General features: G+C 39.4%; 3 protein-coding genes across 3 annotated transcripts in view; 2 read left to right on the top strand and 1 right to left on the bottom strand.

Annotated features, from left to right (window-relative positions):
• The window catches only part of LOC134815967 (uncharacterized), an 81,366-nt gene that overhangs the window by 2,972 nt on the left and 56,810 nt on the right, over positions 1 to 21,584 (bottom strand). Inside the window, exons 2-5 of the mRNA XM_063824605.1 lie at positions 7,504 to 7,630; positions 5,812 to 6,219; positions 5,387 to 5,542; positions 3,431 to 4,264 (exon numbers count right to left, since the gene is read on the bottom strand). Of these exons, the coding sequence (XP_063680675.1) occupies positions 3,431 to 4,264; positions 5,387 to 5,542; positions 5,812 to 6,219; positions 7,504 to 7,606 (1,501 nt within the window). The 5' untranslated portion in view covers positions 7,607 to 7,630. The remainder of the gene's footprint in view (positions 1 to 3,430; positions 4,265 to 5,386; positions 5,543 to 5,811; positions 6,220 to 7,503; positions 7,631 to 21,584) is intronic.
• On the top strand, positions 4,482 to 19,827 carry LOC134815968 (transcription factor SPT20 homolog). The gene is made up of 13 exons (XM_063824606.1): positions 4,482 to 4,504; positions 15,358 to 15,411; positions 15,528 to 15,601; positions 15,853 to 15,908; positions 16,016 to 16,103; positions 16,293 to 16,952; positions 17,213 to 17,308; positions 17,423 to 17,844; positions 17,988 to 18,294; positions 18,411 to 18,542; positions 18,693 to 18,947; positions 19,076 to 19,346; positions 19,503 to 19,827. Exons 2-9 carry the CDS (start codon positions 15,386 to 15,388, stop codon positions 18,258 to 18,260), a joined length of 1,695 nt encoding a protein of 564 aa, XP_063680676.1. The 5' UTR covers positions 4,482 to 4,504; positions 15,358 to 15,385; the 3' UTR covers positions 18,261 to 18,294; positions 18,411 to 18,542; positions 18,693 to 18,947; positions 19,076 to 19,346; positions 19,503 to 19,827.
• LOC134814709 (3-oxo-5-alpha-steroid 4-dehydrogenase 1-like) overlaps positions 4,485 to 21,584 on the top strand; it is a 78,464-nt gene continuing 61,364 nt past the window's right edge. The window contains exon 1 of the mRNA XM_063822891.1: positions 4,485 to 4,505. The gene's annotated coding sequence lies outside the window, so the exon portion shown is untranslated. The remainder of the gene's footprint in view (positions 4,506 to 21,584) is intronic.

Raw genomic sequence — 21,584 nt, 5'->3', positions numbered from 1 at the left:
CTTTACAGAAAGGCTCCTCAGTGTAGGAGAACTTACCTTCTTTACAGAAAGGCTCCTCTGTGTAGGAGAACTTACCGTCTTTACAGAAAGGCTCCTCTGTGTAGGAGAACTTACCGTCTTTACAGAAAGGCTCCTCTGTGTAGGAGAACTTACCGTCTTTACAGAAAGGCTCCTCTGTGTAGGAGAACTTACCGTCTTTACAGAAAGGCTCCTCTGTGTAGGAGAACTTACCGTCTTTACAGAAAGGCTCCTCTGTGTAGGAAAACTTACTGTCTTTACAGAAAGGCTCCTCTGTGTAGGAGAACTTACCGTCTTTACAGAAAGGCTCCTCTGTGTAGGAGAACTTACCGTCTTTACAGAAAGGCTCCTCTGTGTAGGAGAACTTACCGTCTTTACAGAAAGGCTCCTCTGTGTAGGAAAACTTACCGTCTCTACAGAAAGGCTCCTCTGTGTAGGAGAACTTACCGTCTCTACAGAAAGGCTCCTCTGTGTAGGAGAACTAACCGTCTTTACAGAAAGGCTCCTCTGTGTAGGAGAACTTACCGTCTTTACAGAAAGGCTCTTCTGTGTAGGAGAACTTACTGTCTTTACAGAAAGGCTCCTCTGTGTAGGAGAACTTACCGTCTTTACAGAAAGGCTCCTCTGTGTAGGAGAACTTACCGTCTTTACAGAAAGGCTCCTCTGTGTAGGAGAACTTACCGTCTTTACAGAAAGGCTCCTCTGTGTAGGAAAACTTACCGTCTCTACAGAAAGGCTCCTCTGTGTAGGAGAACTTACCGTCTCTACAGAAAGGCTCCTCTGTGTAGGAGAACTAACCGTCTTTACAGAAAGGCTCCTCTGTGTAGGAGAACTTACCGTCTTTACAGAAAGGCTCCTCTGTGTAGGAGAACTTACCGTCTTTACAGAAAGGCTCCTCTGTGTAGGAGAACTTACCGTCTCTACAGAAAGGCTCCTCTGTGTAGGAGAACTTACCGTCTTTACAGAAAGGCTCCTCTGTGTAGGAGAACTTACCGTCTTTACAGAAAGGCTCCTCTGTGTAGGAGAACTTACCGTCTTTACAGAAAGGCTCCTCTGTGTAGGAGAACTTACCGTCTTTACAGAAAGGCTCCTCTGTGTAGGAGAACTTACCGTCTTTACAGAAAGGCTCCTCTGTGTAGGAGAACTTACCGTCTCTACAGAAAGGCTCCTCTGTGTAGGAGAACTTACCGTCTTTACAGAAAGGCTCCTCTGTGTAGGAGAACTTACTGTCTTTACAGATAGGCTCCTCTGTGTAGTAGAACTTACCGTCTTTACAGAAAGGCTCCTCTGTGTAGGAGAACTTACCGTCTTTACAGATAGGCTCCTCTGTGTAGGAGAACTTACCGTCTTTACAGATAGGCTCCTCTGTGTAGGAGAACTTACCGTCTTTACAGAAAGGCTCCTCTGTGTAGGAGAACTTACCGTCTTTACAGAAAGGCTCCTCTGTGTAGGAGAACTTACCTGTCTCTACAGAAAGGCTCCTCTGTGTAGGAGAACTTACCTTCTTTACAGAAAGGCTCCTCTGTGTAGGAGAACTTACCGTCTTTACAGAAAGGCTCCTCTGTGTAGGAGAACTTACCGTCTCTACAGAAAGGCTCCTCTGTGTAGGAGAACTTACCGTCTTTACAGAAAGGCTCCTCTGTGTAGGAGAACTTACCGTCTTTACAGAAAGGCTCCTCTGTGTAGGAGAACTTACCGTCTTTACAGAAAGGCTCCTCTGTGTAGGAGAACTTACCGTCTTTACAGAAAGGCTCCTCTGTGTAGGAGAACTTACCGTCTTTACAGAAAGGCTCCTCTGTGTAGGAGAACTTACCGTCTTTACAGAAAGGCTCCTCTGTGTAGGAGAACTTACCGTCTTTACAGAAAGGCTCCTCTGTGTAGGAGAACTTACCGTCTTTACAGAAAGGCTCCTCTGTGTAGGAGAACTTACTGTCTCTACAGAAAGGCTCCTCTGTGTAGGAGAACTTACCTTCTTTACAGAAAGGCTCCTCTGTGTAGGAGAACTTACCGTTTTTACAGAAAGGCTCCTCTGTGTAGGAGAACTTACCGTCTCTACAGAAAGGCTCCTCTGTGTAGGAGAACTTACCGTCTTTACAGAAAGGCTCCTCTGTGTAGGAGAACTTACCGTCTTTACAGAAAGGCTCCTCTGTGTAGGAGAACTTACCGTCTTTACAGAAAGGCTCCTCTGTGTAGGAGAACTTACCGTCTTTACAGAAAGGCTCCTCTGTGTAGGAGAACTTACCGTCTCTACAGAAAGGCTCCTCTGTGTAGGAGAACTTACCGTCTTTACAGATAGGCTCCTCTGTGTAGGAGAACTTACCGTCTCTACAGAAAGGCTCCTCTGTGTAGGAGAACTTACCGTCTTTACAGATAGGCTCCTCTGTGTAGTAGAACTTACCGTCTTTACAGAAAGGCTCCTCTGTGTAGGAGAACTTACCGTCTTTACAGAAAGGCTCCTCTGTGTAGGAGAACTTACCGTCTTTACAGAAAGGCTCCTCTGTGTAGGAGAACTTACTGTCTCTACAGAAAGGCTCCTCTGTGTAGGAGAACTTACCTTCTTTACAGAAAGGCTCCTCTGTGTAGGAGAACTTACCGTTTTTACAGAAAGGCTCCTCTGTGTAGGAGAACTTACCGTCTTTACAGAAAGGCTCCTCTGTGTAGGAGAACTTACCGTCTTTACAGAAAGGCTCCTCTGTGTAGGAGAACTTACCTTCTTTACAGAAAGGCTCCTCTGTGTAGGAGAACTTACCGTCTCTACAGAAAGGCTCCTCTGTGTAGGAGAACTTACCGTCTTTACAGAAAGGCTCCTCTGTGTAGGAGAACTTACCGTCTTTACAGAAAGGCTCCTCTGTGTAGGAGAACTTACCGTCTCTACAGAAAGGCTCCTCTGTGTAGGAGAACTTACCGTCTCTACAGAAAGGCTCCTCTGTGTAGGAGAACTTACCGTCTTTACAGAAAGGCTCCTCTGTGTAGGAGAACTTACCGTCTCTACAGAAAGGCTCCTCTGTGTAGGAGAACTTACCGTCTTTACAGAAAGGCTCCTCTGTGTAGGAGAACTTACCGTCTTTACAGAAAGGCTCCTCTGTGTAGGAGAACTTACCGTCTCTACAGAAAGGCTCCTCTGTGTAGGAGAACTTACCGTCTCTACAGAAAGGCTCCTCTGTGTAGGAGAACTTACCGTCTTTACAGAAAGGCTCCTCTGTGTAGGAGAACTTACCGTCTCTACAGAAAGGCTCCTCTGTGTAGGAGAACTTACCGTCTCTACAGAAAGGCTCCTCTGTGTAGGAGAACTTACCGTCTTTACAGAAAGGCTCCTCTGTGTAGGAGAACTTACCGTCTTTACAGAAAGGCTCCTCTGTGAAGGAGAACTTACCGTCTTTACAGAAAGGCTCCTCTGTGTAGGAGAACTTACCGTCTTTACAGAAAGGCTCCTCTGTGTAGGAGAACTGATCCTTCCTCACGCATGTCACTTCTATATCCCCCATGTTAATGTAGCCACGTGAGCAGGACACTTGGATAACTTTTCCAATCTCAACAGGAAAGCTTGCGGAGGTTATCACGGACTTCCACCCAGAAGGTAATCCTACACAAGCTGCAACTGGCGGATATTTTGACTCTTCACACTGGAAGCGTACATCTGTGATGCCTGGATGATTGTTGTTGAATATTTTGTTAAACTCTGTTGTCTCTCCGTACACCACTTCAGCTCCTACGAAGGCTTGTCCTGCGGGACACTGTATCTTCTTGTTTTGCTTTCCATTTATGTTTGTTCCAGTCTTATACCATGACACGCTATCAGTGCATCTGAAGCTAGTGTTCACCAGCCCGCAACAGCTCTGGCTATGTCCCAAGAAAGAGTCAATTCCACCTTTCCCAGAACATTTCGCCCCTGCGGAAAGTTCGTCATCGAACCACTCAGTGTCTGGTTTGTTTACATAATTGCTAGCTTCACTTCCATCAAGGTCGAGGAGAGTTGTGAAGCTGGGGAACCAGCCCCAGATATCACTGCTGTCTGGCCGTTTTCTGTCTGCTAATCCATCTTCTATCAATCGCTCGTGTCCCACAAAATCTACAAACTGGCTTGATCTTCTATCAGGATCGTGGCATTTTAACGCAAGATCTATGACTCCATGTCCTGATCGGTAGAGCCAAACCATATCCAATACGTAGAACCCTTGAGGACAGGATTTAGCCATCTTTATCCCTTCTGATCCTGAGTGTGACCAACTCGTCCAGGTTCTGGAAGCTGAAATGGTGGCGTGTCATGGTTACCTGGTTACCTGGTTACCTGGAAGCTGCAAGCAGATTTGTGAGAATTTGTCTGTCTTAAGACAACAATCATAGCCAACTTCATAAGTTGGCATGAAGTTTAGGATGAATGAAATTTCCGAAATATAATAACTATAAATTATAAATAACTAAATTATAAATAACTATTAAAATAGTTTTAATACTTTCAACACTACTATATAACAAATAATTTGAGCCTGAAGATGGCGTTGACGCCGAAAATTTGCCCTTACTCCTAACTTCCTTGTTTCACTTGTCCTTGTCTCTTCCAACCGGATAATATCCAGATATCAGTATTTCAATCATGAGACTAATAAACAGCGAACTACTCCGTTATTTGATATTACAGTTATATTTAGAAAAGACCACAATATCTCCTGTGAGGCAAAAACATGGAAAATGAGAGCTAGAAGAATATTCATGAGACTCAACACTACCAGACTGCAGCTGGAGTGAGAAACATTATGTAAATATCATAGTAAAATTTATTTCGGCTGAACCAAAACACGGTGGTGAAAACCATAATTACATTGGTGCCGACCCTACATAAAATCATAAATAAATAATCAAGAGAACAAATTAAAATATATACGATACCTTCTTGCTACTACTCCACCAGGGACAAAAGGAAATCGCGGCATGTACGGAATCGCGATTTTAAAAAAACAACTATAAATTATAAATAACTATAAATTATGAATAACTATAAATTATAAATAACTATAAATTATAAATAACTATAAATTATAAATAACTATAAATTATAAATAACTATAAATTATAAAATGTATCATTTTTTGGAGAAGCCTCAAGTACACATGGAATATGGCGATGGGATCGAGGATTTTAAAATTGCATCTAGATACCTATTTTACTTTGGTAGATAAATTCCTTATACCTAGGTCACTTAGGTAGGTTACATATACTTAGTTTACACTAAAAAGAGTGAGTGGGTCTTACGAGCCTGTTAAAAATGTACATTCCTTAGTTTTCACCCTTTGCTAACCAACTTATCCACTCCACTTATAAAGTGCTTGTCACTATATAGTGTTGTCACTATATAGTGAACTGCACTTACCATATTTACAGAGAGGTGGCTTCCTTGTAAAGTTGAACTGGTCTGCTACCACACAGGTTCCCTCACTGTTCCCATAGTTGGTTAGTCCACGGGGGCAGCCGAAGCCCAACTTTTCTCCTTTCTTTATTTTTGTCCTTTCTACTACACAAATACTCTCTGAAGGGGATGAATTGTTGGGGGATAGAAGGAGATAAATTGTTGGGGGAGTAGTATATATATATATCATATACACTACTTGGGGGATAGAGCTTCTGTTTTGGAACAATTTTTTATGTTTATTATTTGACCAGCAATAACAATTACTTTATTTACTTGTAAATTTCAGAACAAGGTATTTGCAATTCATTCATGCAAAAGATTATGCGACAATTTTATCCATATTTTTCATCTGTCAAATTTGTCAGTTGTAAGGCAACTTTACTAACCTTCAGCTCGGATGACAAAGTGTTTTAACCTGCTGAACATTATAGATGATATTTGTTTGTTAGTCCAAGTCTGTTCACACATATCACCGCGCCCATCTTCAGCGAAGTTAAAATTAAGAAGAGTTTCTCCGTTGCACTCCAGAACCAAGCTAGTTAGTGTGAGCGTGAGTCTCCATTTCTTGTGGCCGTTTGGGACCCGTTTGAGTGATTGCAGTTCATTGCAGAAATCCACTCGGTAGTACCAGCCTTTTCTTCTGCTTTTGAAGAATTTTAACGGAGACACGCTTCCATCTGAGAACACGAATAAAGGATTTATCCCTTCCCGCTCAAAATCAGGTGTAGTTTGTATCGCCAGAGTCTGATCTTGACTTAGTGCAAACCTCTTCCCTGCTACCGGTGCTTCCCAACCTGAGAGGAATTATAATAATCATCATTTAAACTCTGAAAATAACCTATCCTAAGTAGTATCGTTCAAGGTTCAATGCGTTTTGAAGAGGAATATTTGTGTTCAAATCGTTCCAAGTAAACAAATATTATATGAAGCAAAATGCTAACCTTAAAGATATTATATGAGGCAAAGTGCTAACCTTGACATATTATATGAAGCGAAGTGCTAACCTTGAGATATTATATGACTAGCAAAGTGCTAACCTTGAGATATTATATGAAGCAAAGTGCTAACCTTGAGATATTATATGAAGCAAAGTGCTAAGTGCTAACCTTGAGATATTATATGAAGCAAAGTGCTAACCTTGAGATATTATATGAAGCAAAGTGCTAACCTTGAGATATTATATGAAGCAAAGTGCTAACCTCGAGATATTATACGAAGCAAAGTGCTAACCTTGAGATATTATACAAAGCAAAGTGCTAACCTTGAGATATTATATGAAGCAAAGTGCTAACCTTGAGATATTATATGACTAGCAAAGTGCTAACCTTGAGATATTATATGAAGCAAAGTGCTAACCTTGAGATATTATATGAAGCAAAGTGCTAACCTTGAGATATTATACGAAGCAAAGTGCTAACCTTGAGACATTATATGAAGCAAAGTGCTAACCTTGAGATATTATATGAGGCAAAGTGCTAACCTTGAGATATTATATGACTAGCAAAGTGCTAACCTTGAGATATTATACAAAGCAAAGTGCTAACCTTGAGATATTATATGAAGCAAAGTGCCAACCTTGAGATATTATATGAAGCAAAGTGCTAACCTTGAGATATTATATGAAGCAAAGTGCTAACCTTGAGATATTATATGAGGCAAAGTGCTAACCTTGAGATATTATATGAAGCAAAGTGCTAACCTTGAGATATTATATGAAGCAAAGTGCTAACCTTGAGATATTATACGAAGCAAAGTGCTAACCTTGAGACATTATATGAAGCAAAGTGCTAACCTTGAGATATTATATGAGGCAAAGTGCAAACCTTGAGATATTATATGAGGCAAAGTGCTTACCTTGAGATATTATACAAAGCAAAGTTCTAACCTTGAGATATTATATGAAGCAAAGTGCTAAGTGCTAACCTTGAGATATCATATGAAGCAAAGTGCCAACCTTAAAGATATTATATGAGGCAAAGTGCTAATCTTGAGATTTTATATGAAGCAAAGTGCTAATCTTGAGATATTATATGAAGCAAAGTGCTAACCTTGAGATATTATATGAACCAAGTGCTAACCTTGAGATTGAGGAAGGTCGGTATAAGTTACCTCTGCGTAAGCTACTGACAGAGGTACGATCATGATAAACATAGCATAACACATTCGACCGTGCTTTCTCATCTCCAGTATTTAGATTCCCATCAGCTAATAGGACATTATACATTAATATACATTATACATTATACATTATACATTATACATTATATATAATGGCTTGTAGAGTGACACCACGACATTTTGGTAATGGTTTTCTCTCCCATTTGGATTACGGATTTTGGATTTATTTTAGCAACGCCGATCTAACGTTATAATACTGTAATATACAGATCTATCTTTGTAAACCTTGTAAACCTTGTAAACCTTGTAAACCTTGTAAACCTTATACATTATACATTATACATTATACATTATACATTATATATTATACATTATACATTATACATTATACATTATACATTATACATTATACATTATACATTTTTTAATACATGTGACGCACTACTGATGACTGATTGCATTCTACTGAACTTAGTAAATCGAGAAAGATTGAGTATTATGAAACAGTCTCGGTTGGGGATCATCAATCATCTCACCCCTCCACAATCATCTGACCCCTCCACAATCATCTCACCCCTCCACAATCATCTCACCCCTCCACAATCATCTCACCCCTCCACAATCATCTCACCCCTCCACAATCATCTCACCCCTCCACAATCATCTCATCCCTCCACAATCATCTCACCCCTCCGCAATCATCTCACCCCTCCACAATCATCTCACCCCTCCGCAATCATCTCACCCCTCCACAATCATCTCACCCCTCCGCAATCATCTCACCCCTCCACAATCATCTCACCCCTCCACAATCATCTCACCCCTCCACAATCATCTCACCCCTCCACAATCATCTGACCCCTCCGTAATCATCTCACCCCTCCACAATCATCTCACCCCTCCACAATCATCTGACCCCTTCGCAATCATCTCACCCCTCCACAATCATCTGACCCCTCCACAATCATCTGACCCCTCCACAATCATCTGACCCCTCCACAATCATCTCACCCCTCCACAATCATCTGACCCCTCCGCAATCATCTCACCCCTCCGCAATCATCTGACCCCTCCACAATCATCTCACCCCTCCACAATCATCTGACCCCTCCACAATCATCTCACCCCTCCACAATCATCTGACCCCTCCGCAATCGTCTCACCACTCCGCAATCATCTCACCCCTCCGCAATCGTCTCACCACTCCGCAATCAATGTCAATAAGTTCCGCGCCGTCTATTGTCCTTTGAACCCGATAGTAATAGTATATAGTGGCAACAAATGATAAAACTAAGTAAGTAAATTTGATAATAAATTTTTGAACTTAAAAAGGTTCTATACTGCGGTCGGCTGCTGTAATCTAATATATTGAGTGTTGAGTATTGAGATTAAGTTACCGTTGTAAAAGGTTTTAGTAACAATAAATAGTTTGTTTTAGTAACAATAAATAGTACGTTTTCGTAACAATAAAATGTAAAACTTGAAACTGTTCTGTATTGCGGTCGGCACTGCAATGTAATATATTGAGTGTTGAATATTGAGATGCTTATATTATATGCTATTGTATAAAAATGGATTTTAAGATCATTTGCTGGTATAAAAAAACGTCAAAAGAAATGAAAAAAATGTCGATTTAGCAGGAACCCGTATAATATAACCCTAAACGGTGTCAAGACTCAAGAGACTAAAATAATTATTACCTATTTTATTCGCGTTTTTGACACCACTTGGGGGTCCAAATTTTGGGCACTAAAATCACTATTCCTTGGCCTATTTTTAAAATTTTCATGCTGATTTGAAGGCCATTAAAACATTTAACCCAGTCAACAAATTTTCAGTTGTATATCTTTTACGGTTTTTGCGGAAAGTCGCGTTAAAGTTGATGCCGTGGTGTCAGTAAAATGGCACGGAAAACTATCGTCTCGCTTTATATATAGTATGATAACCCGTAGCAAGAGCTATAGATTAACATTGCTGGTTATGGCTATAACCCGTAGCAAGAGCTCAAGAGAAAGAACTGATAGGGTCTCCACGACCGTTAGTGCTTAATACTCGACTGATTCCTGGACCTCATTAGAGCACGTGCACACCACGTGCACGGGAGTAGTTTCTGTGTTGTGATTGGTGCTCCAGGGCACGTGCTTTGCTCCTTTAGTTAAGTAATACCACACTTTTGATAATTATAATAGCACTATTTTCTCAATAGTCAAACGAGTGAGGTAAGGAATTAAAACGCGAGGACGGAATACTTTGTTGTTGCAAACTCTTTGTTGAATGCATCCCCCTAAATTATCAACTGCATTCATCAATTAGTATAAGTGTTGTAAGCAATTATAACAGGACAACGAGAAATTATAATTTGAGGCCACATTGAAGATTAACTGTAGAGAGCTCCCAATTAAACAAAACGATCGTCCATTTTAATTGCATTTTAATTGCAATAAACTGCACAACTACTTTTATAAAAACAATTCTAAAATGAACGTTATAACATTGGAGTACTATCTCATGCAGTTATCGGATGTTTTAATAAATTATAATTTAGTATCCATGTCCCAATTTAAAATTAATTTGTTGAGATTATGGATACACTATGCATCCCTTTTTCGAATCACACTTATTTAGCAAGAGCAAGAGCTGCTGGCAGGCTCTAATATGCATTTAATATCGTATTATTCGAATCGTTCTTGAAACTGTGTTTAAAAATGATCTCTAGGGCCAAATTGCTCAGCTAGGCTTTTTGCATGAGCAAAATCTTTAACAAAGTTTGTTGTTTGAAGAAAACCATTCCTACACCCCTGAAAGTAACTGTATAGAGACCCAAATACTGAGATTCAAAGAAAATGAAATACCGACAAAACAACCATTTCGCAGTAGATCTCAAACATTTCCCGTACTTTTGAAAGGTACGAGTATTTACTATCCTGTAATCAATGAAATTATATTATAAACGTCGCGAGCTTCTGAATGTTAAAATAATAACACCACAGGTTACTCTGAAGGGTACTAACCCGTACGGATGGCCGAGGCTGGTGATAGCCGTGTACGGCCTGGACGCCTTTGGGAGGGATGTAGTTCGCGGATACGGGAGCATTCTCTTTCCTCTTATTCCTGGATCTCATAAAATACAGGTTTAGTTAGTGAGGGAGATACTACTACTACAACTACTACTCACTTTTAATGAATCGTTTCAGCCAACAAGTAACAAGATGGTCTTAGTGAAGTATATATTATTTGTGAATTGTTTCTCATGACCTTCTTAACCGTACAATAAATTTCAGATGCCTATGTTTGTGCATGAATCCACCTCGCTACTCCAAAAGTTCACTAGCTGGTTGTTAGGCACTAGACCTGAGTTTGTAGACCCCAAGTTTGTAACTCAGAGCGACGGCAGAGAAGTAACACGTGTGAGAAGTCAGAGTTCTCTTTCTGTTACTTGCAATATCACGACTAAAGACATTAGTTCGGCAGGGTATGTTGTTAACGGGTGATACTCGTAAAATATCTGTTCCATATATAGGACCGTCGACGAGTCCAACTCGGCGCGCGTCCTGGTAGGTTGTAAACATACAAGGTATGTTGTCGACTTAATAGTCAATACACAGCCAGAAACCTTGAAATTATTGTAAAATTCTTATGTTTGATATTTGTTCATTATTGTTGACATTCTGAGAAGTGCGATATATTGCATCAACAAAACTTTGATGAAGATAAGAAATAGTTATTGACATAACTCGGCGTCTTCTAGTAACACTTGAAGCTCTTGGCGACAACTGACAATTTTATGTAAAAAAACGTTTTTCAACAGCTTGTGTGCCAAAGTATTGCGTGCGCGCGCATAAGTTTCAATTGCGCGCGCGCGAAGTTATGGTCAGCTAGTTAATTGGTGCTTGCCAGTCAAAACTCCGACGTGATTTATTATGGTTAGAATTTAATAATAGAATATAAAAAATATTATATTCGCTATCATTGTTGATTATGACTAATGAGTTATTATTATCGTATTTATTTAAATTCTATTTCACGGATGTGTTTTATTTCCAAGTACGTTTTGTGTCCTGTTATATATTACCTATATGTTCATAAACATATGAATAGAGATTCGGCTGAGCGCCGCCCATAAGTACCAGGCTTGCTCTGACCAGAGCCCTCTCACTTGCAGTAGCTTGTGACTTGCTCTAACCAGAGCCCTCTCGCTTGCAGTAGCGCGCGACCGTGAAACAAGCGCGTCACGCAGTAGTACGCGTAGGCACATGGCTATGTGAAGCTTGTGACATGAAACAAGCGCAGTACGCGTATACACATGGCATGGCTATGTGAAGTACCAGGCCATGGTAAGTAAATACGCACTACGCGTTGGCTTCACCTAACCATGTGCTTTCGCGCCACTGCGGGCGCGCGCTAATGCAAGCGCAAGGGCTCTGGATAGAGCAACCTGCAACGCGTTGGCAGGCGCGTGATTTATTTAACTTCTAAGCACCGCTAGCAAGAGATCAATGGCACCTAATAAGTTATATTAAGCGCATGCAGCGCACACGACAAATTATACAATTTGTTTCAAAAAGAACATCTGCCTTAAACCCTTTAATCTACAGAACTGGTTGTAGCGCGATGCGCGTGCGTTACTGTGCCGCGCCGCGCACTCAATGAGGCTAGATCGGCGAGATGCGCTACTGTGCCGCGCCGAGCTGCCATGAATTGACATCATCAATTAACAGAACTGGCTGGGGCTTGATATGATTGACGATATGAACCCATCGAGATCGTCGATGTAAAGCAAGAATGCTAGTTTGCGCGGCGCGTCGAAGCGGCGAAGTCCTCCAACCATGTGTTCTAGCATTCTTGCTTCGCATCGTCGTCGATCGTTGCTCTGCTTCGCAAAGCAACGATCTCGACGGATTGACATTGTCAATCAAAACACATGGGGACTATAGTGCAAAGAAACTGCTGCTAACTACTGCTGACTGCTGCTAACTGCTGCTAACTGCTGCTAACTGCTGCTAACTGCTGCTAACTGCTGCTAACTGCTGCAGGAGGAAATTCATGAGACAACTTAGATTTTGAGATATCTCAAAATCTCCATGCTCCAGAAAAGTCTCATTTTGGGCCGATCAAAAGATTGCAATTTTAACTTTGCGGATTCCTGTACTCTATGTGCAATATGATTATATGTTATATGATTCAGAAAGTTTGCCAGTAAGATGGAGTACCACACTGGCCAGAGGTACTCGGATGCTGTATGATACATTAGAAAGCGCCTTCGCTTTGAAATCCTAAAAACAACAGTGATTTCTCTCCGTGGAGACAGAGGTGCGAGAAAAACCATTGTTGATAGAGACAGTCTAGATCTTAATAATTTTTGATTGTTTAGGAAACTTTTTTTAATTCTTAAAGGGTAGATTTTATATAGGGTCATTGCTATATTATGTGTATATTGTTTGAATAATTTTATAAAAAATTATATGATTCAGAATCTATATTATATGATATATGCACTCAAATATTAAATACTTGGAATATTTTAAAAGAAATTAACAAAACTTTGAAAAGCACACCCAGTGCGAGCTGTTCAGAGAAACGTCAAAGGCGAGTGTACGAAAGCTTTACAAACTCAGGACCGTCGACGAGTCCAACTCGGCGCGCGTCCTGGTAGGTTGTAAACCTACAAACTCAGCTCCAAACTCGCTGCTAAAATGTTTCAGTCGAATGGATCACACACATCAAAATATATCTACTAAAGTTTTAAATTATCTAAAATCTATTGGCCTGAACACTCAAGTTAAAATGAATCTAATTTACATACTTTCCACTACTATATAAGTTGATAAAGCGTTTTTTAGCAATATGAGGATTACACATAAGATATTCATTGTGCTTCTCTTTATTAGTAGCATAATTTAATCCCTCAAGCTTTCCTAATACTTCGTCTGAAACATACCAAAAATGACTATCATTTACAGATCCGTTTAAAATAGTCTCTTTTTTAAAAGCCTCTAATCTTATTTTAAAACTTAACACTGTGCCACAATTCTTGACATCCGGGGGGAGTTTGTTCCAATTATATGGTCTCACACTCTCCGGAATAAAAGAACTGTGGACTTTCTTCATTTTACTGCTACTTTTACTGCATCTACTGTTTGATACCACATTAAGACCAGATCTGCTCATACTGAACAAACCAGCTCCGTAATTGGCCAAACCACTTATAATTTTAAAAGATTCAATGAGGTCCCCACATATTAGCCGCTCTATCAGCATTGTTGAATTGAGGATTTCCAGTCGACGACTGTATGGAAGAGTACCCACCTCGTCAAACAGATGGGTAAACCGCCTCTGGATTCTCTCCAGCTCCAAGATGATCCCCCAACTTCCATGAGCCGCAACTGTACTCCACAATTGAACACAATACTCTAGGCGGGTAACTGGCTCCTTTTGCCAACTGCTTTTGGTTTAAGCTGCTGACTCACATTTGGAACTGGCACGGGTATAATTGTAATATCCTACGAAGTCAGCATGTCATATTATTTCGCAAAACTCGTTTAAATATCTTGACAATATTTACAATTTAAAGTTTATGGTTTTAGGTTTAGGCGCGGCGCACCGCTTATATAATGTTATAGCTCAATCATCTTATATTTTCAGCGCTGTGTTGCTACACGCTGTATAACATGTGGACCCAGCGCGGTGCCGCGCCTTAGCAGCAAAAGAGTTATTTATTTTAAAATTTATTTTTGTATCTAGCAAAAATGATGTAATGTTTTTAATATGACGTAGAATTAAACATTAAAGCTATTTCCGTACAGCCTAAGTATGCTCGTTAGAAAAACTATCAACAATGAACATGCTAGCTTTCTTTATTTTTGTAAGTCGCGTCGGCTGACATCTTGGGTTGTACTGGATGTAACAAGTTTATTATCGGATGTCTACTTATATTTATTATGATATTATTATTCATTGTAATGGCAATAAAATTTAAATTTTGTTTTACTTCTAAATGGGGTCTTATCAAAGCATTGTAAATTGATATCATCACAGATCTTTCCCTGATAATCAGATTTCTAACAATCCAACATATCATTCTGTTGGCTTTAGATATTGAAAAGCCTTAATCTGTTCATTCCAAAGCAGAGAGTTATGCTATTGCATAATTAGTGCATTTTCATTTTTCAAACTAATCAGTAAATACTCAACGAAACAAGATATTTCAATGAAACAAGAAGTTTAATTTTTAGCACATTTGTATTTCACAGACTCAAAAGATGTAAAACAATTCATTAAAATATAACATGCCCATTTGGTGTATGACTTTTTGTCCCTGACTGCTAGTTTTATTTTACTGAATAACCATTAAGTACTCTGATTTGCTTTATGGAAGAAGATAGCGACCTTGCGTTTCTGATGGGATTACGGTACATGTAAAAAATTCAGTGGCAATCAAGGTTGGGGTAGAAACATTTTACTCACAAATACTCTATAGGAAAGAACCTTAAACAACCTCAGTGCTTATTCTATCCCTGTTTGAAATACATGATATCCAAGTTTATTATCTTTCTGTCTCTAACTTGGGATGATAATATGATATTTGCTTGTATAACAAAGACACAGAAGTATTTTCTAGTAGAATGAATAGTAACAAATTTGCTGAAACTCTATACGTAATAAAGTTTTTAAAGTTTTAAGCTTTAAAGTATCTACAATATTTGTTTTAGCTAAACTATAGAGCCTAAAACACAGAATTTGAATTTAAATCTCTATTTGCTATTTATTTTAAAACATTATGAGATGTGATAGCCGAATCTAATTATCTATATCAGGTTATGTTACTGGAGGTTGCTGATATCTATGTCCGTTAGTGCAACTCAGCCCAGGTAACAAGGAAGCTGTTCATAATTTTCTAATTTCCATTAGTTTTAAATATTTATACGTTTTTGATATTAATGTATCAGTATCAAGTTATTAATCTTTGACAATATAATTGTCTTAGGAGACCTGCTGATGATTTTCTAGCTTCTCTGCAATCTAATCTACAGGGAAATGCTCGCACTAGGCGCAGAAGAGGTAACAATCTATAAGATACAATCAGTGTAGCTTTATTGGTAACTTACCTAATTTGCGAAATAAAATTTCGCTACATTGATGCTGAGACCAATAACTTCTTGAAAAATGGCGACCATTATTATATCTTTGAATTCAGAAGTTAAGCCCAAACCCTGCATTGCAGGGTTTGGGCTTCTTTATCTGCCTTCATAATAATATCTCATATTGCAGAACATATATAATATATTCTATAAAACATAACTTCATTTTAGGTCAGCAGCAAGCAGGCAACACTAATGCAGTACAGAAGAGTAATGTAGCTCCCAAGGTATTTAGCAACCAAATTTTAAGACTTTAAAGTTAGCTTCAAATGTATCTTTCAGTTCCAGCAAACTTACACATTTTTATATTGATGTGAACTGATTGTAAATTTAGGTGCAAAGTAGAGCAAGACCACCTCCTGTCCAGAAGACAAGACATCACAGAGTGAAACCTGAGCCAGTTGTAGGCGAAAGAAACAAGGGTTCGTATAGCCCTATTATTGCAAAATGTCGGTTTTTCAAGTAAAATACCTGCTCATAAAGTTCAAATCATCAAGTAAAGAAATAATAATGTGAACACTGAACAGATTATACTGAGATTTGCTTTTAATTTTAATTAACAAGATCTGAACCTAACCTACCAAATTTTGAACAATCTAATCTTTTCTCAGGTCCTAAAAGATCAACAAACCCTCCAAAAGCTGCCAAATCAAACTCTCCAAAACAACAACAGTCACGTAATGAACCAAAGACAGTTCCTCCATCAAATGTTCAAGTATACTCCTCTCAGCCACCCCAACCTGAGGCTCCAATCCAACACCAAGCTCCTCCTGTTGAAGTTGTTCAGACTCAGCCCGTCCCAACCTATCAATACCCAGTTGCAGCACCACCTGAAGATCCTGTGCAACAGCAGCAAAATGTCAGGGCCAGTCAAAACAATTTTTACATGAAAAATCAGTCGAATATTTTCAACACTGGGTATGTGGACCCATATCAAGCGAAGAGAACCCAACAACAAGCAATGAGAAGTACTGTAGCTGATAGAGTCGTGGTGGACAATGCTTTGAGAATAGCCTCTCAGCAGCCGTTGCCACCCACTCCTTCTTTCTCTGCACAAAGAGTTTATAATGTGAGGCCCGAGGAGAGCAATCAGCAATCATTTGTGCCTCACCAAACTGGAATGGTAATGCAGCAAAATGGTTTAATTGCTGCACAGTCTGGCAATGTGGGTGTTGTTCCTAATGGGCAGCCTCATTTAAATCAACAAGTTGTCGGTTCCCAACAAGTAATGGAACCAACACCTGCCGTAAATGAAGCGAAACCTATGAACAGTAAGTGGCACAATCCATAGTTAATTCTTCAAATGTTCGTTTTGACAAATACAGAGTGCCAGATAATGCTCCACTACGAGTAGGAGCGATATACGGTTTTGTGTTTCATTTATGATGAACTCTAGACACCAGAACTTTGCAGATTGCAGTTTTATTTCCGTACCTCAAACTCCCTGGAATTATAGATAATCAAGCCATCAATTGTAACCAGATTAACATTCCCTATGATTTGAGGATATCTTACAAGCACCTCCCCACAGGTCATTACCACCAGAGTTTTAGTATAACCGGTGGTGAACCACAAGACAACAGATCAGCGCAGGAGGTAGCGAGACAGAAATGGGTTCAGGAACTAGGTATGTCACAGAGAGTAAATCTAGTAAAGATTCTGCGTAATTAACTGCTTCTTACCTCAATGTGAAATAAATGTCGATTATTAAACAAATATAGAAATCAATTTTCTGTTACAGAAGCGCAAGTTAGAGAAAAGAAACAGAGAGATCAGCAAGACAAAATGCTGAGACACAAGTCACCGTACCCAGCTTCCATTCCAACTGGTGTCCGTTCTACGGTGCCAAATTATCAACCTGCACCTGCGTACAATAACCCCGCAGCAATGAATCTTCAGCAAGTCCCTCCAAACATTGCTCAACAACCCAATAACTACCCTCCAAACATTCCCCAACAACCCCCCAATATCCCTGTATACACTCAACAGTCACCTAATGTAACCATGCAGCCTCCCCAAGTTCAGCACCTAGCCTCCAGAACTCCAGCACGACAGACTTCTGAAAGTCCCACTCAAGGCCGAATGTTAGGACAGGGTGCATGGGTTGATCCTGAGGAGTTGGAGAGGAGAACAGACGCTAGAAAACGGGCCCGGGAAAATCAGGTCATTATTTATAATTTCTGCTTTATTAATTTGACGAGTTGTCCACATGTTTGATTTACGTATCCCTTGACTGTTGTTTCTTCTTTGTTTTCTTATAATTTAAAAGTCTAGTAAAAAGGGCCTGTTGACTCTCCTTACTTCAGGAAATGATTAGACAGCAAGTAGAGGAAAGAGAACGCCTCAAGAAGGAAGAGAAAGATAAGATAAAACGAGAGGAGGAGCTACAAATGAAGAGGATCGAGGAGGAAAAGAGGTTAATGGCCGAGGAAGTGAGGTTAGAACAGGAGAAAAGAAGACAAAAAGAAGCAGCGCAGTTGCAGCAGATCCAGGAGATGAGGCAAAAGATTGAGGAGGCAAACAAGAAAGCGAAAGGAGGAGAAGCGAAGCAAGAGAAGCAGGTCAGCTTTCGGAAATGATCAGGATGAGAACGTTAACACGAGATCAACTGTGGTAAGGACACGGAGTGTTTAATTTATGATTTATTGATCATCATCATTTCAATAGAATGCTAAATAATAGCAATTAAGGTATTTGCCATCTTTACTAACTGCTCGTATCATTCGTAGCCGGAAGAGGAGCCACCAATCCAAGAAATACAAATGAGGAATCAGCGCAATAGCTCAGTTGCTGCAACTAATAAATCAAATAGACCACCAAATAAAGCGCAAGGACCAAAAAGTGGTCGAGCACTTGTTCATGTTAGTTCTGATATTTTCCTATCTAAGCTAATAGTTTGATTTAAGTTAACCTTACATTTCAAATCAGTACCCCTAGGAGGGTTAACGTTTCAAAATCACCCTTTGCATTGTTCAAGGCCTCTACCTAATTTTTAACTTTATTACCTTCAGACCCCCGATCCACCACCCGTTCAAGAAACTGTCGAGCAGCCAGTACAACAGCCAGTACAACAACCAGTACAACAACCAGTGCAGCAGCCAGCTCCAACACAGCAACATGTATTTGTACAACAGCCAGCACCAGTGCAACAGTCTGTACGATATGTGTCCAATGCTGCCACACAAACTGTTCACGAGGTCTCCTGTCAGACCATGAGCCGAGAAAACTCTGTTCTTCCAGCAGAATCTAAACTTATCCAACTTCAGGTTACTACATTTAACAGTCTTGCCTTCACCAATTCAAAGTGTTGTGAATCGTTTATCATTTTATTCTCGATTGAGGATTTAATGATTATTTCTCTTGAAATAATATGTATCATATAACATTATTTTAGGAGAGGGAATTGTCATCCGTCCAGCGCCAACGAACGATGAATAACAACAATAAAAACAACAGGACAACTCATAACAAACCTAAACCTGGTTCAAGAATACCCGGCTCGAAACTACCAGTGAAGCAGCAACAGACGAAGAAAGTTCCAGAAAAACCGAAAGTTCTGTACGGTAAGAATGGTAGAAGGATCAAACCCAAACCTATAGAACCTCCTCCATCTCCTCCTAAAGAAGATACGCCTCCTCCATTGAAGATTATTGCTGAAGAATCAGGTACGCGACTTTAAAATCATCATATTTAGCACTAGTTTCATTATCCAACATCCGTGCAGCTATGAAACTTGTTTAAGTAAGGATAACAGTAAACAGTGTCGTGGAAACTCTCGGGTTTACCTTGAAAGAATGTGCGTAAAGTTTAAACATTTTCAGAGGCTATAACGAATTACAGCAGTATTGCAGATATCTTTGACGATCCACAGTAAGAAACAAGAACTTTATTTATATTTAGAGCTATTAAACAAATGTTCAAGTTTCTTCAACATTTTTCTAGGTTATCATCTGATTCATTTAATAATGCATAAATGAATATGAACAAAAACGGAATTATTTGTCTGTATCGGTTATCTAGAATCTAGAACTATGCATGGGAGGAGGCCCTGGAGAGTCCGTCTCGGAAGGTTCTAAGACCATCATTAAGCATCTTAAAGTTGAAACTTTCAAAGTTTCTTTAATTTGACTTTCATTTTAATTCTTATATTTCAATCGTCATTGTATCGATGTTTTGTCTAAAACTTTCAATGTTGGTTGGTTGACACAAATTAATACAACCACATGAAACAAAAATAGAGAGAAAAATATCAACAAAATGAATCCTCAACAAATTCTTTTCTAGAAACGTGACACACTGACAGTTATCACGGGAGTGTATTCGAAAGTCTAGTAATGGTGCAATCACCTAATGGTGTTATCACCTAATGGTGTAATCACCAAATGGTGTTATCACCTAATGGTGTAATCACCTAATGACATCTTTATCCAAAAATAAATTTCCAGACGAATTTGTGTGTCAGTGAAGTATGCTTTCCAAGGCGTCTTTAATGAACGTATGATCGGTTACCGATGGTTACCAATGAGTCTTTTCTGAAAACAATGTATTTCAGAAACTAATTGGTTAGAATATTTGCAAATAATACTTTAGAATACTGCCTTAAGCTTGGCACTTTTATTTGAACTTAATACCAGTGTGAAGTTACGTGGTCAAAATGTTACTTGCCATCTTCAAATATATCCTCCCACGACCAGCCCGTAGCCTGCCATTCATTATCACTTAAAGCTCCGTCAACCTGCACCCACATACAGAGACTGTGATAGATGGATATTCTATCTGGTGTTCGATTAGATTAATTTTATGGAAAAGATCGGTGAGTTTCGCCTAGTGCCATATTTGATCGTGCGTCGGCATTTGAAGCAAAAGTAGGTGTAAAAGTCGCGTAATTTTGACGAAATATGTTGATTTTTTGTTGTATTTTCTGTCCATATCTCAAATGAACTAACACTAATTATCGATAGTGACCGTGTGATAGAGGCGAGTAATTGGTTTGATCAGTTTGAACCCACCCACTGTCTTTTAAGTAAGGAGACCTGAAAGTACTTACTACATCTAGTCCGAGAAACCGAAATGTTTGAATGAATTGCTGGAACAGCTTGTGCTATGTTTTGTGGAGTCAAGTGAATAAGAAAACTACGGTTCTTCATAAATCAACAGCATTTAAATTTAATAACACCGGACAATGAGATATTGATGGTCCTAGATTCGAGGCATCATGGAAGCATGGATATTGTTGAATAATCTGTTTTATATCTTCATAATGAGTCCACATAACAAGTTCACAAACACAACACCCGTCACCAGTTTAAATTTGCAATGTAATGTTGAATTGGGTGTGGCCCCCAAAAATCGACGGAATGTTTGGTGACGAATCAAATCGCAACTAGTAGTTCATATCCATTTGGAAGCAACAACTATGAAAAATAAACAAACGTGGTAGTATAAGACCCAACATAATGGAACTGACTGTTAAACCCCTAACATATTTTTAGTAAACCCCCCCCCCCCCCCCCACCTTTTATCCCCCTCACCTATAAATGAAATCCAGGCTTAACGAAATTTTCTAAGAAATGCCCATATGGGCGTACTTCTTACTGACTAGGATACATTTTTTTAAGGCAAAATAATATAATTTGAATCACATCTATTGTTTGTTGATGTAGATGATTTATCCTTGACTTCTGCAATAAATCACTAGGTTGATGGCGATGTTCCTGACCATTGGAAGTAACTAAACACGTGCCTGTTTCCAAAGAAAGGGAAATTTGACCAAAGTAGATAACTATAGAGGTATTCACTGACATCCTATATTGAAGAAGACTCTCAAAAAGAAGATACAGAACATGATCACACCTAGCCATGGAAGACATCTTAGGATCAATCAGAACGGATTCAGAGAGAGT

The sequence above is a fragment of the Bolinopsis microptera genome, chromosome 5, assembly GCF_026151205.1.
Source record: "Bolinopsis microptera isolate Bmic1 chromosome 5, MBARI_Bmic_1.0, whole genome shotgun sequence".
Lineage (NCBI taxonomy): Eukaryota > Metazoa > Ctenophora > Tentaculata > Lobata > Bolinopsidae > Bolinopsis > Bolinopsis microptera.
The sequence above is the reverse complement of the archived record's forward strand: the minus strand, read 5'-3'. Positions and strand labels throughout refer to the sequence as shown.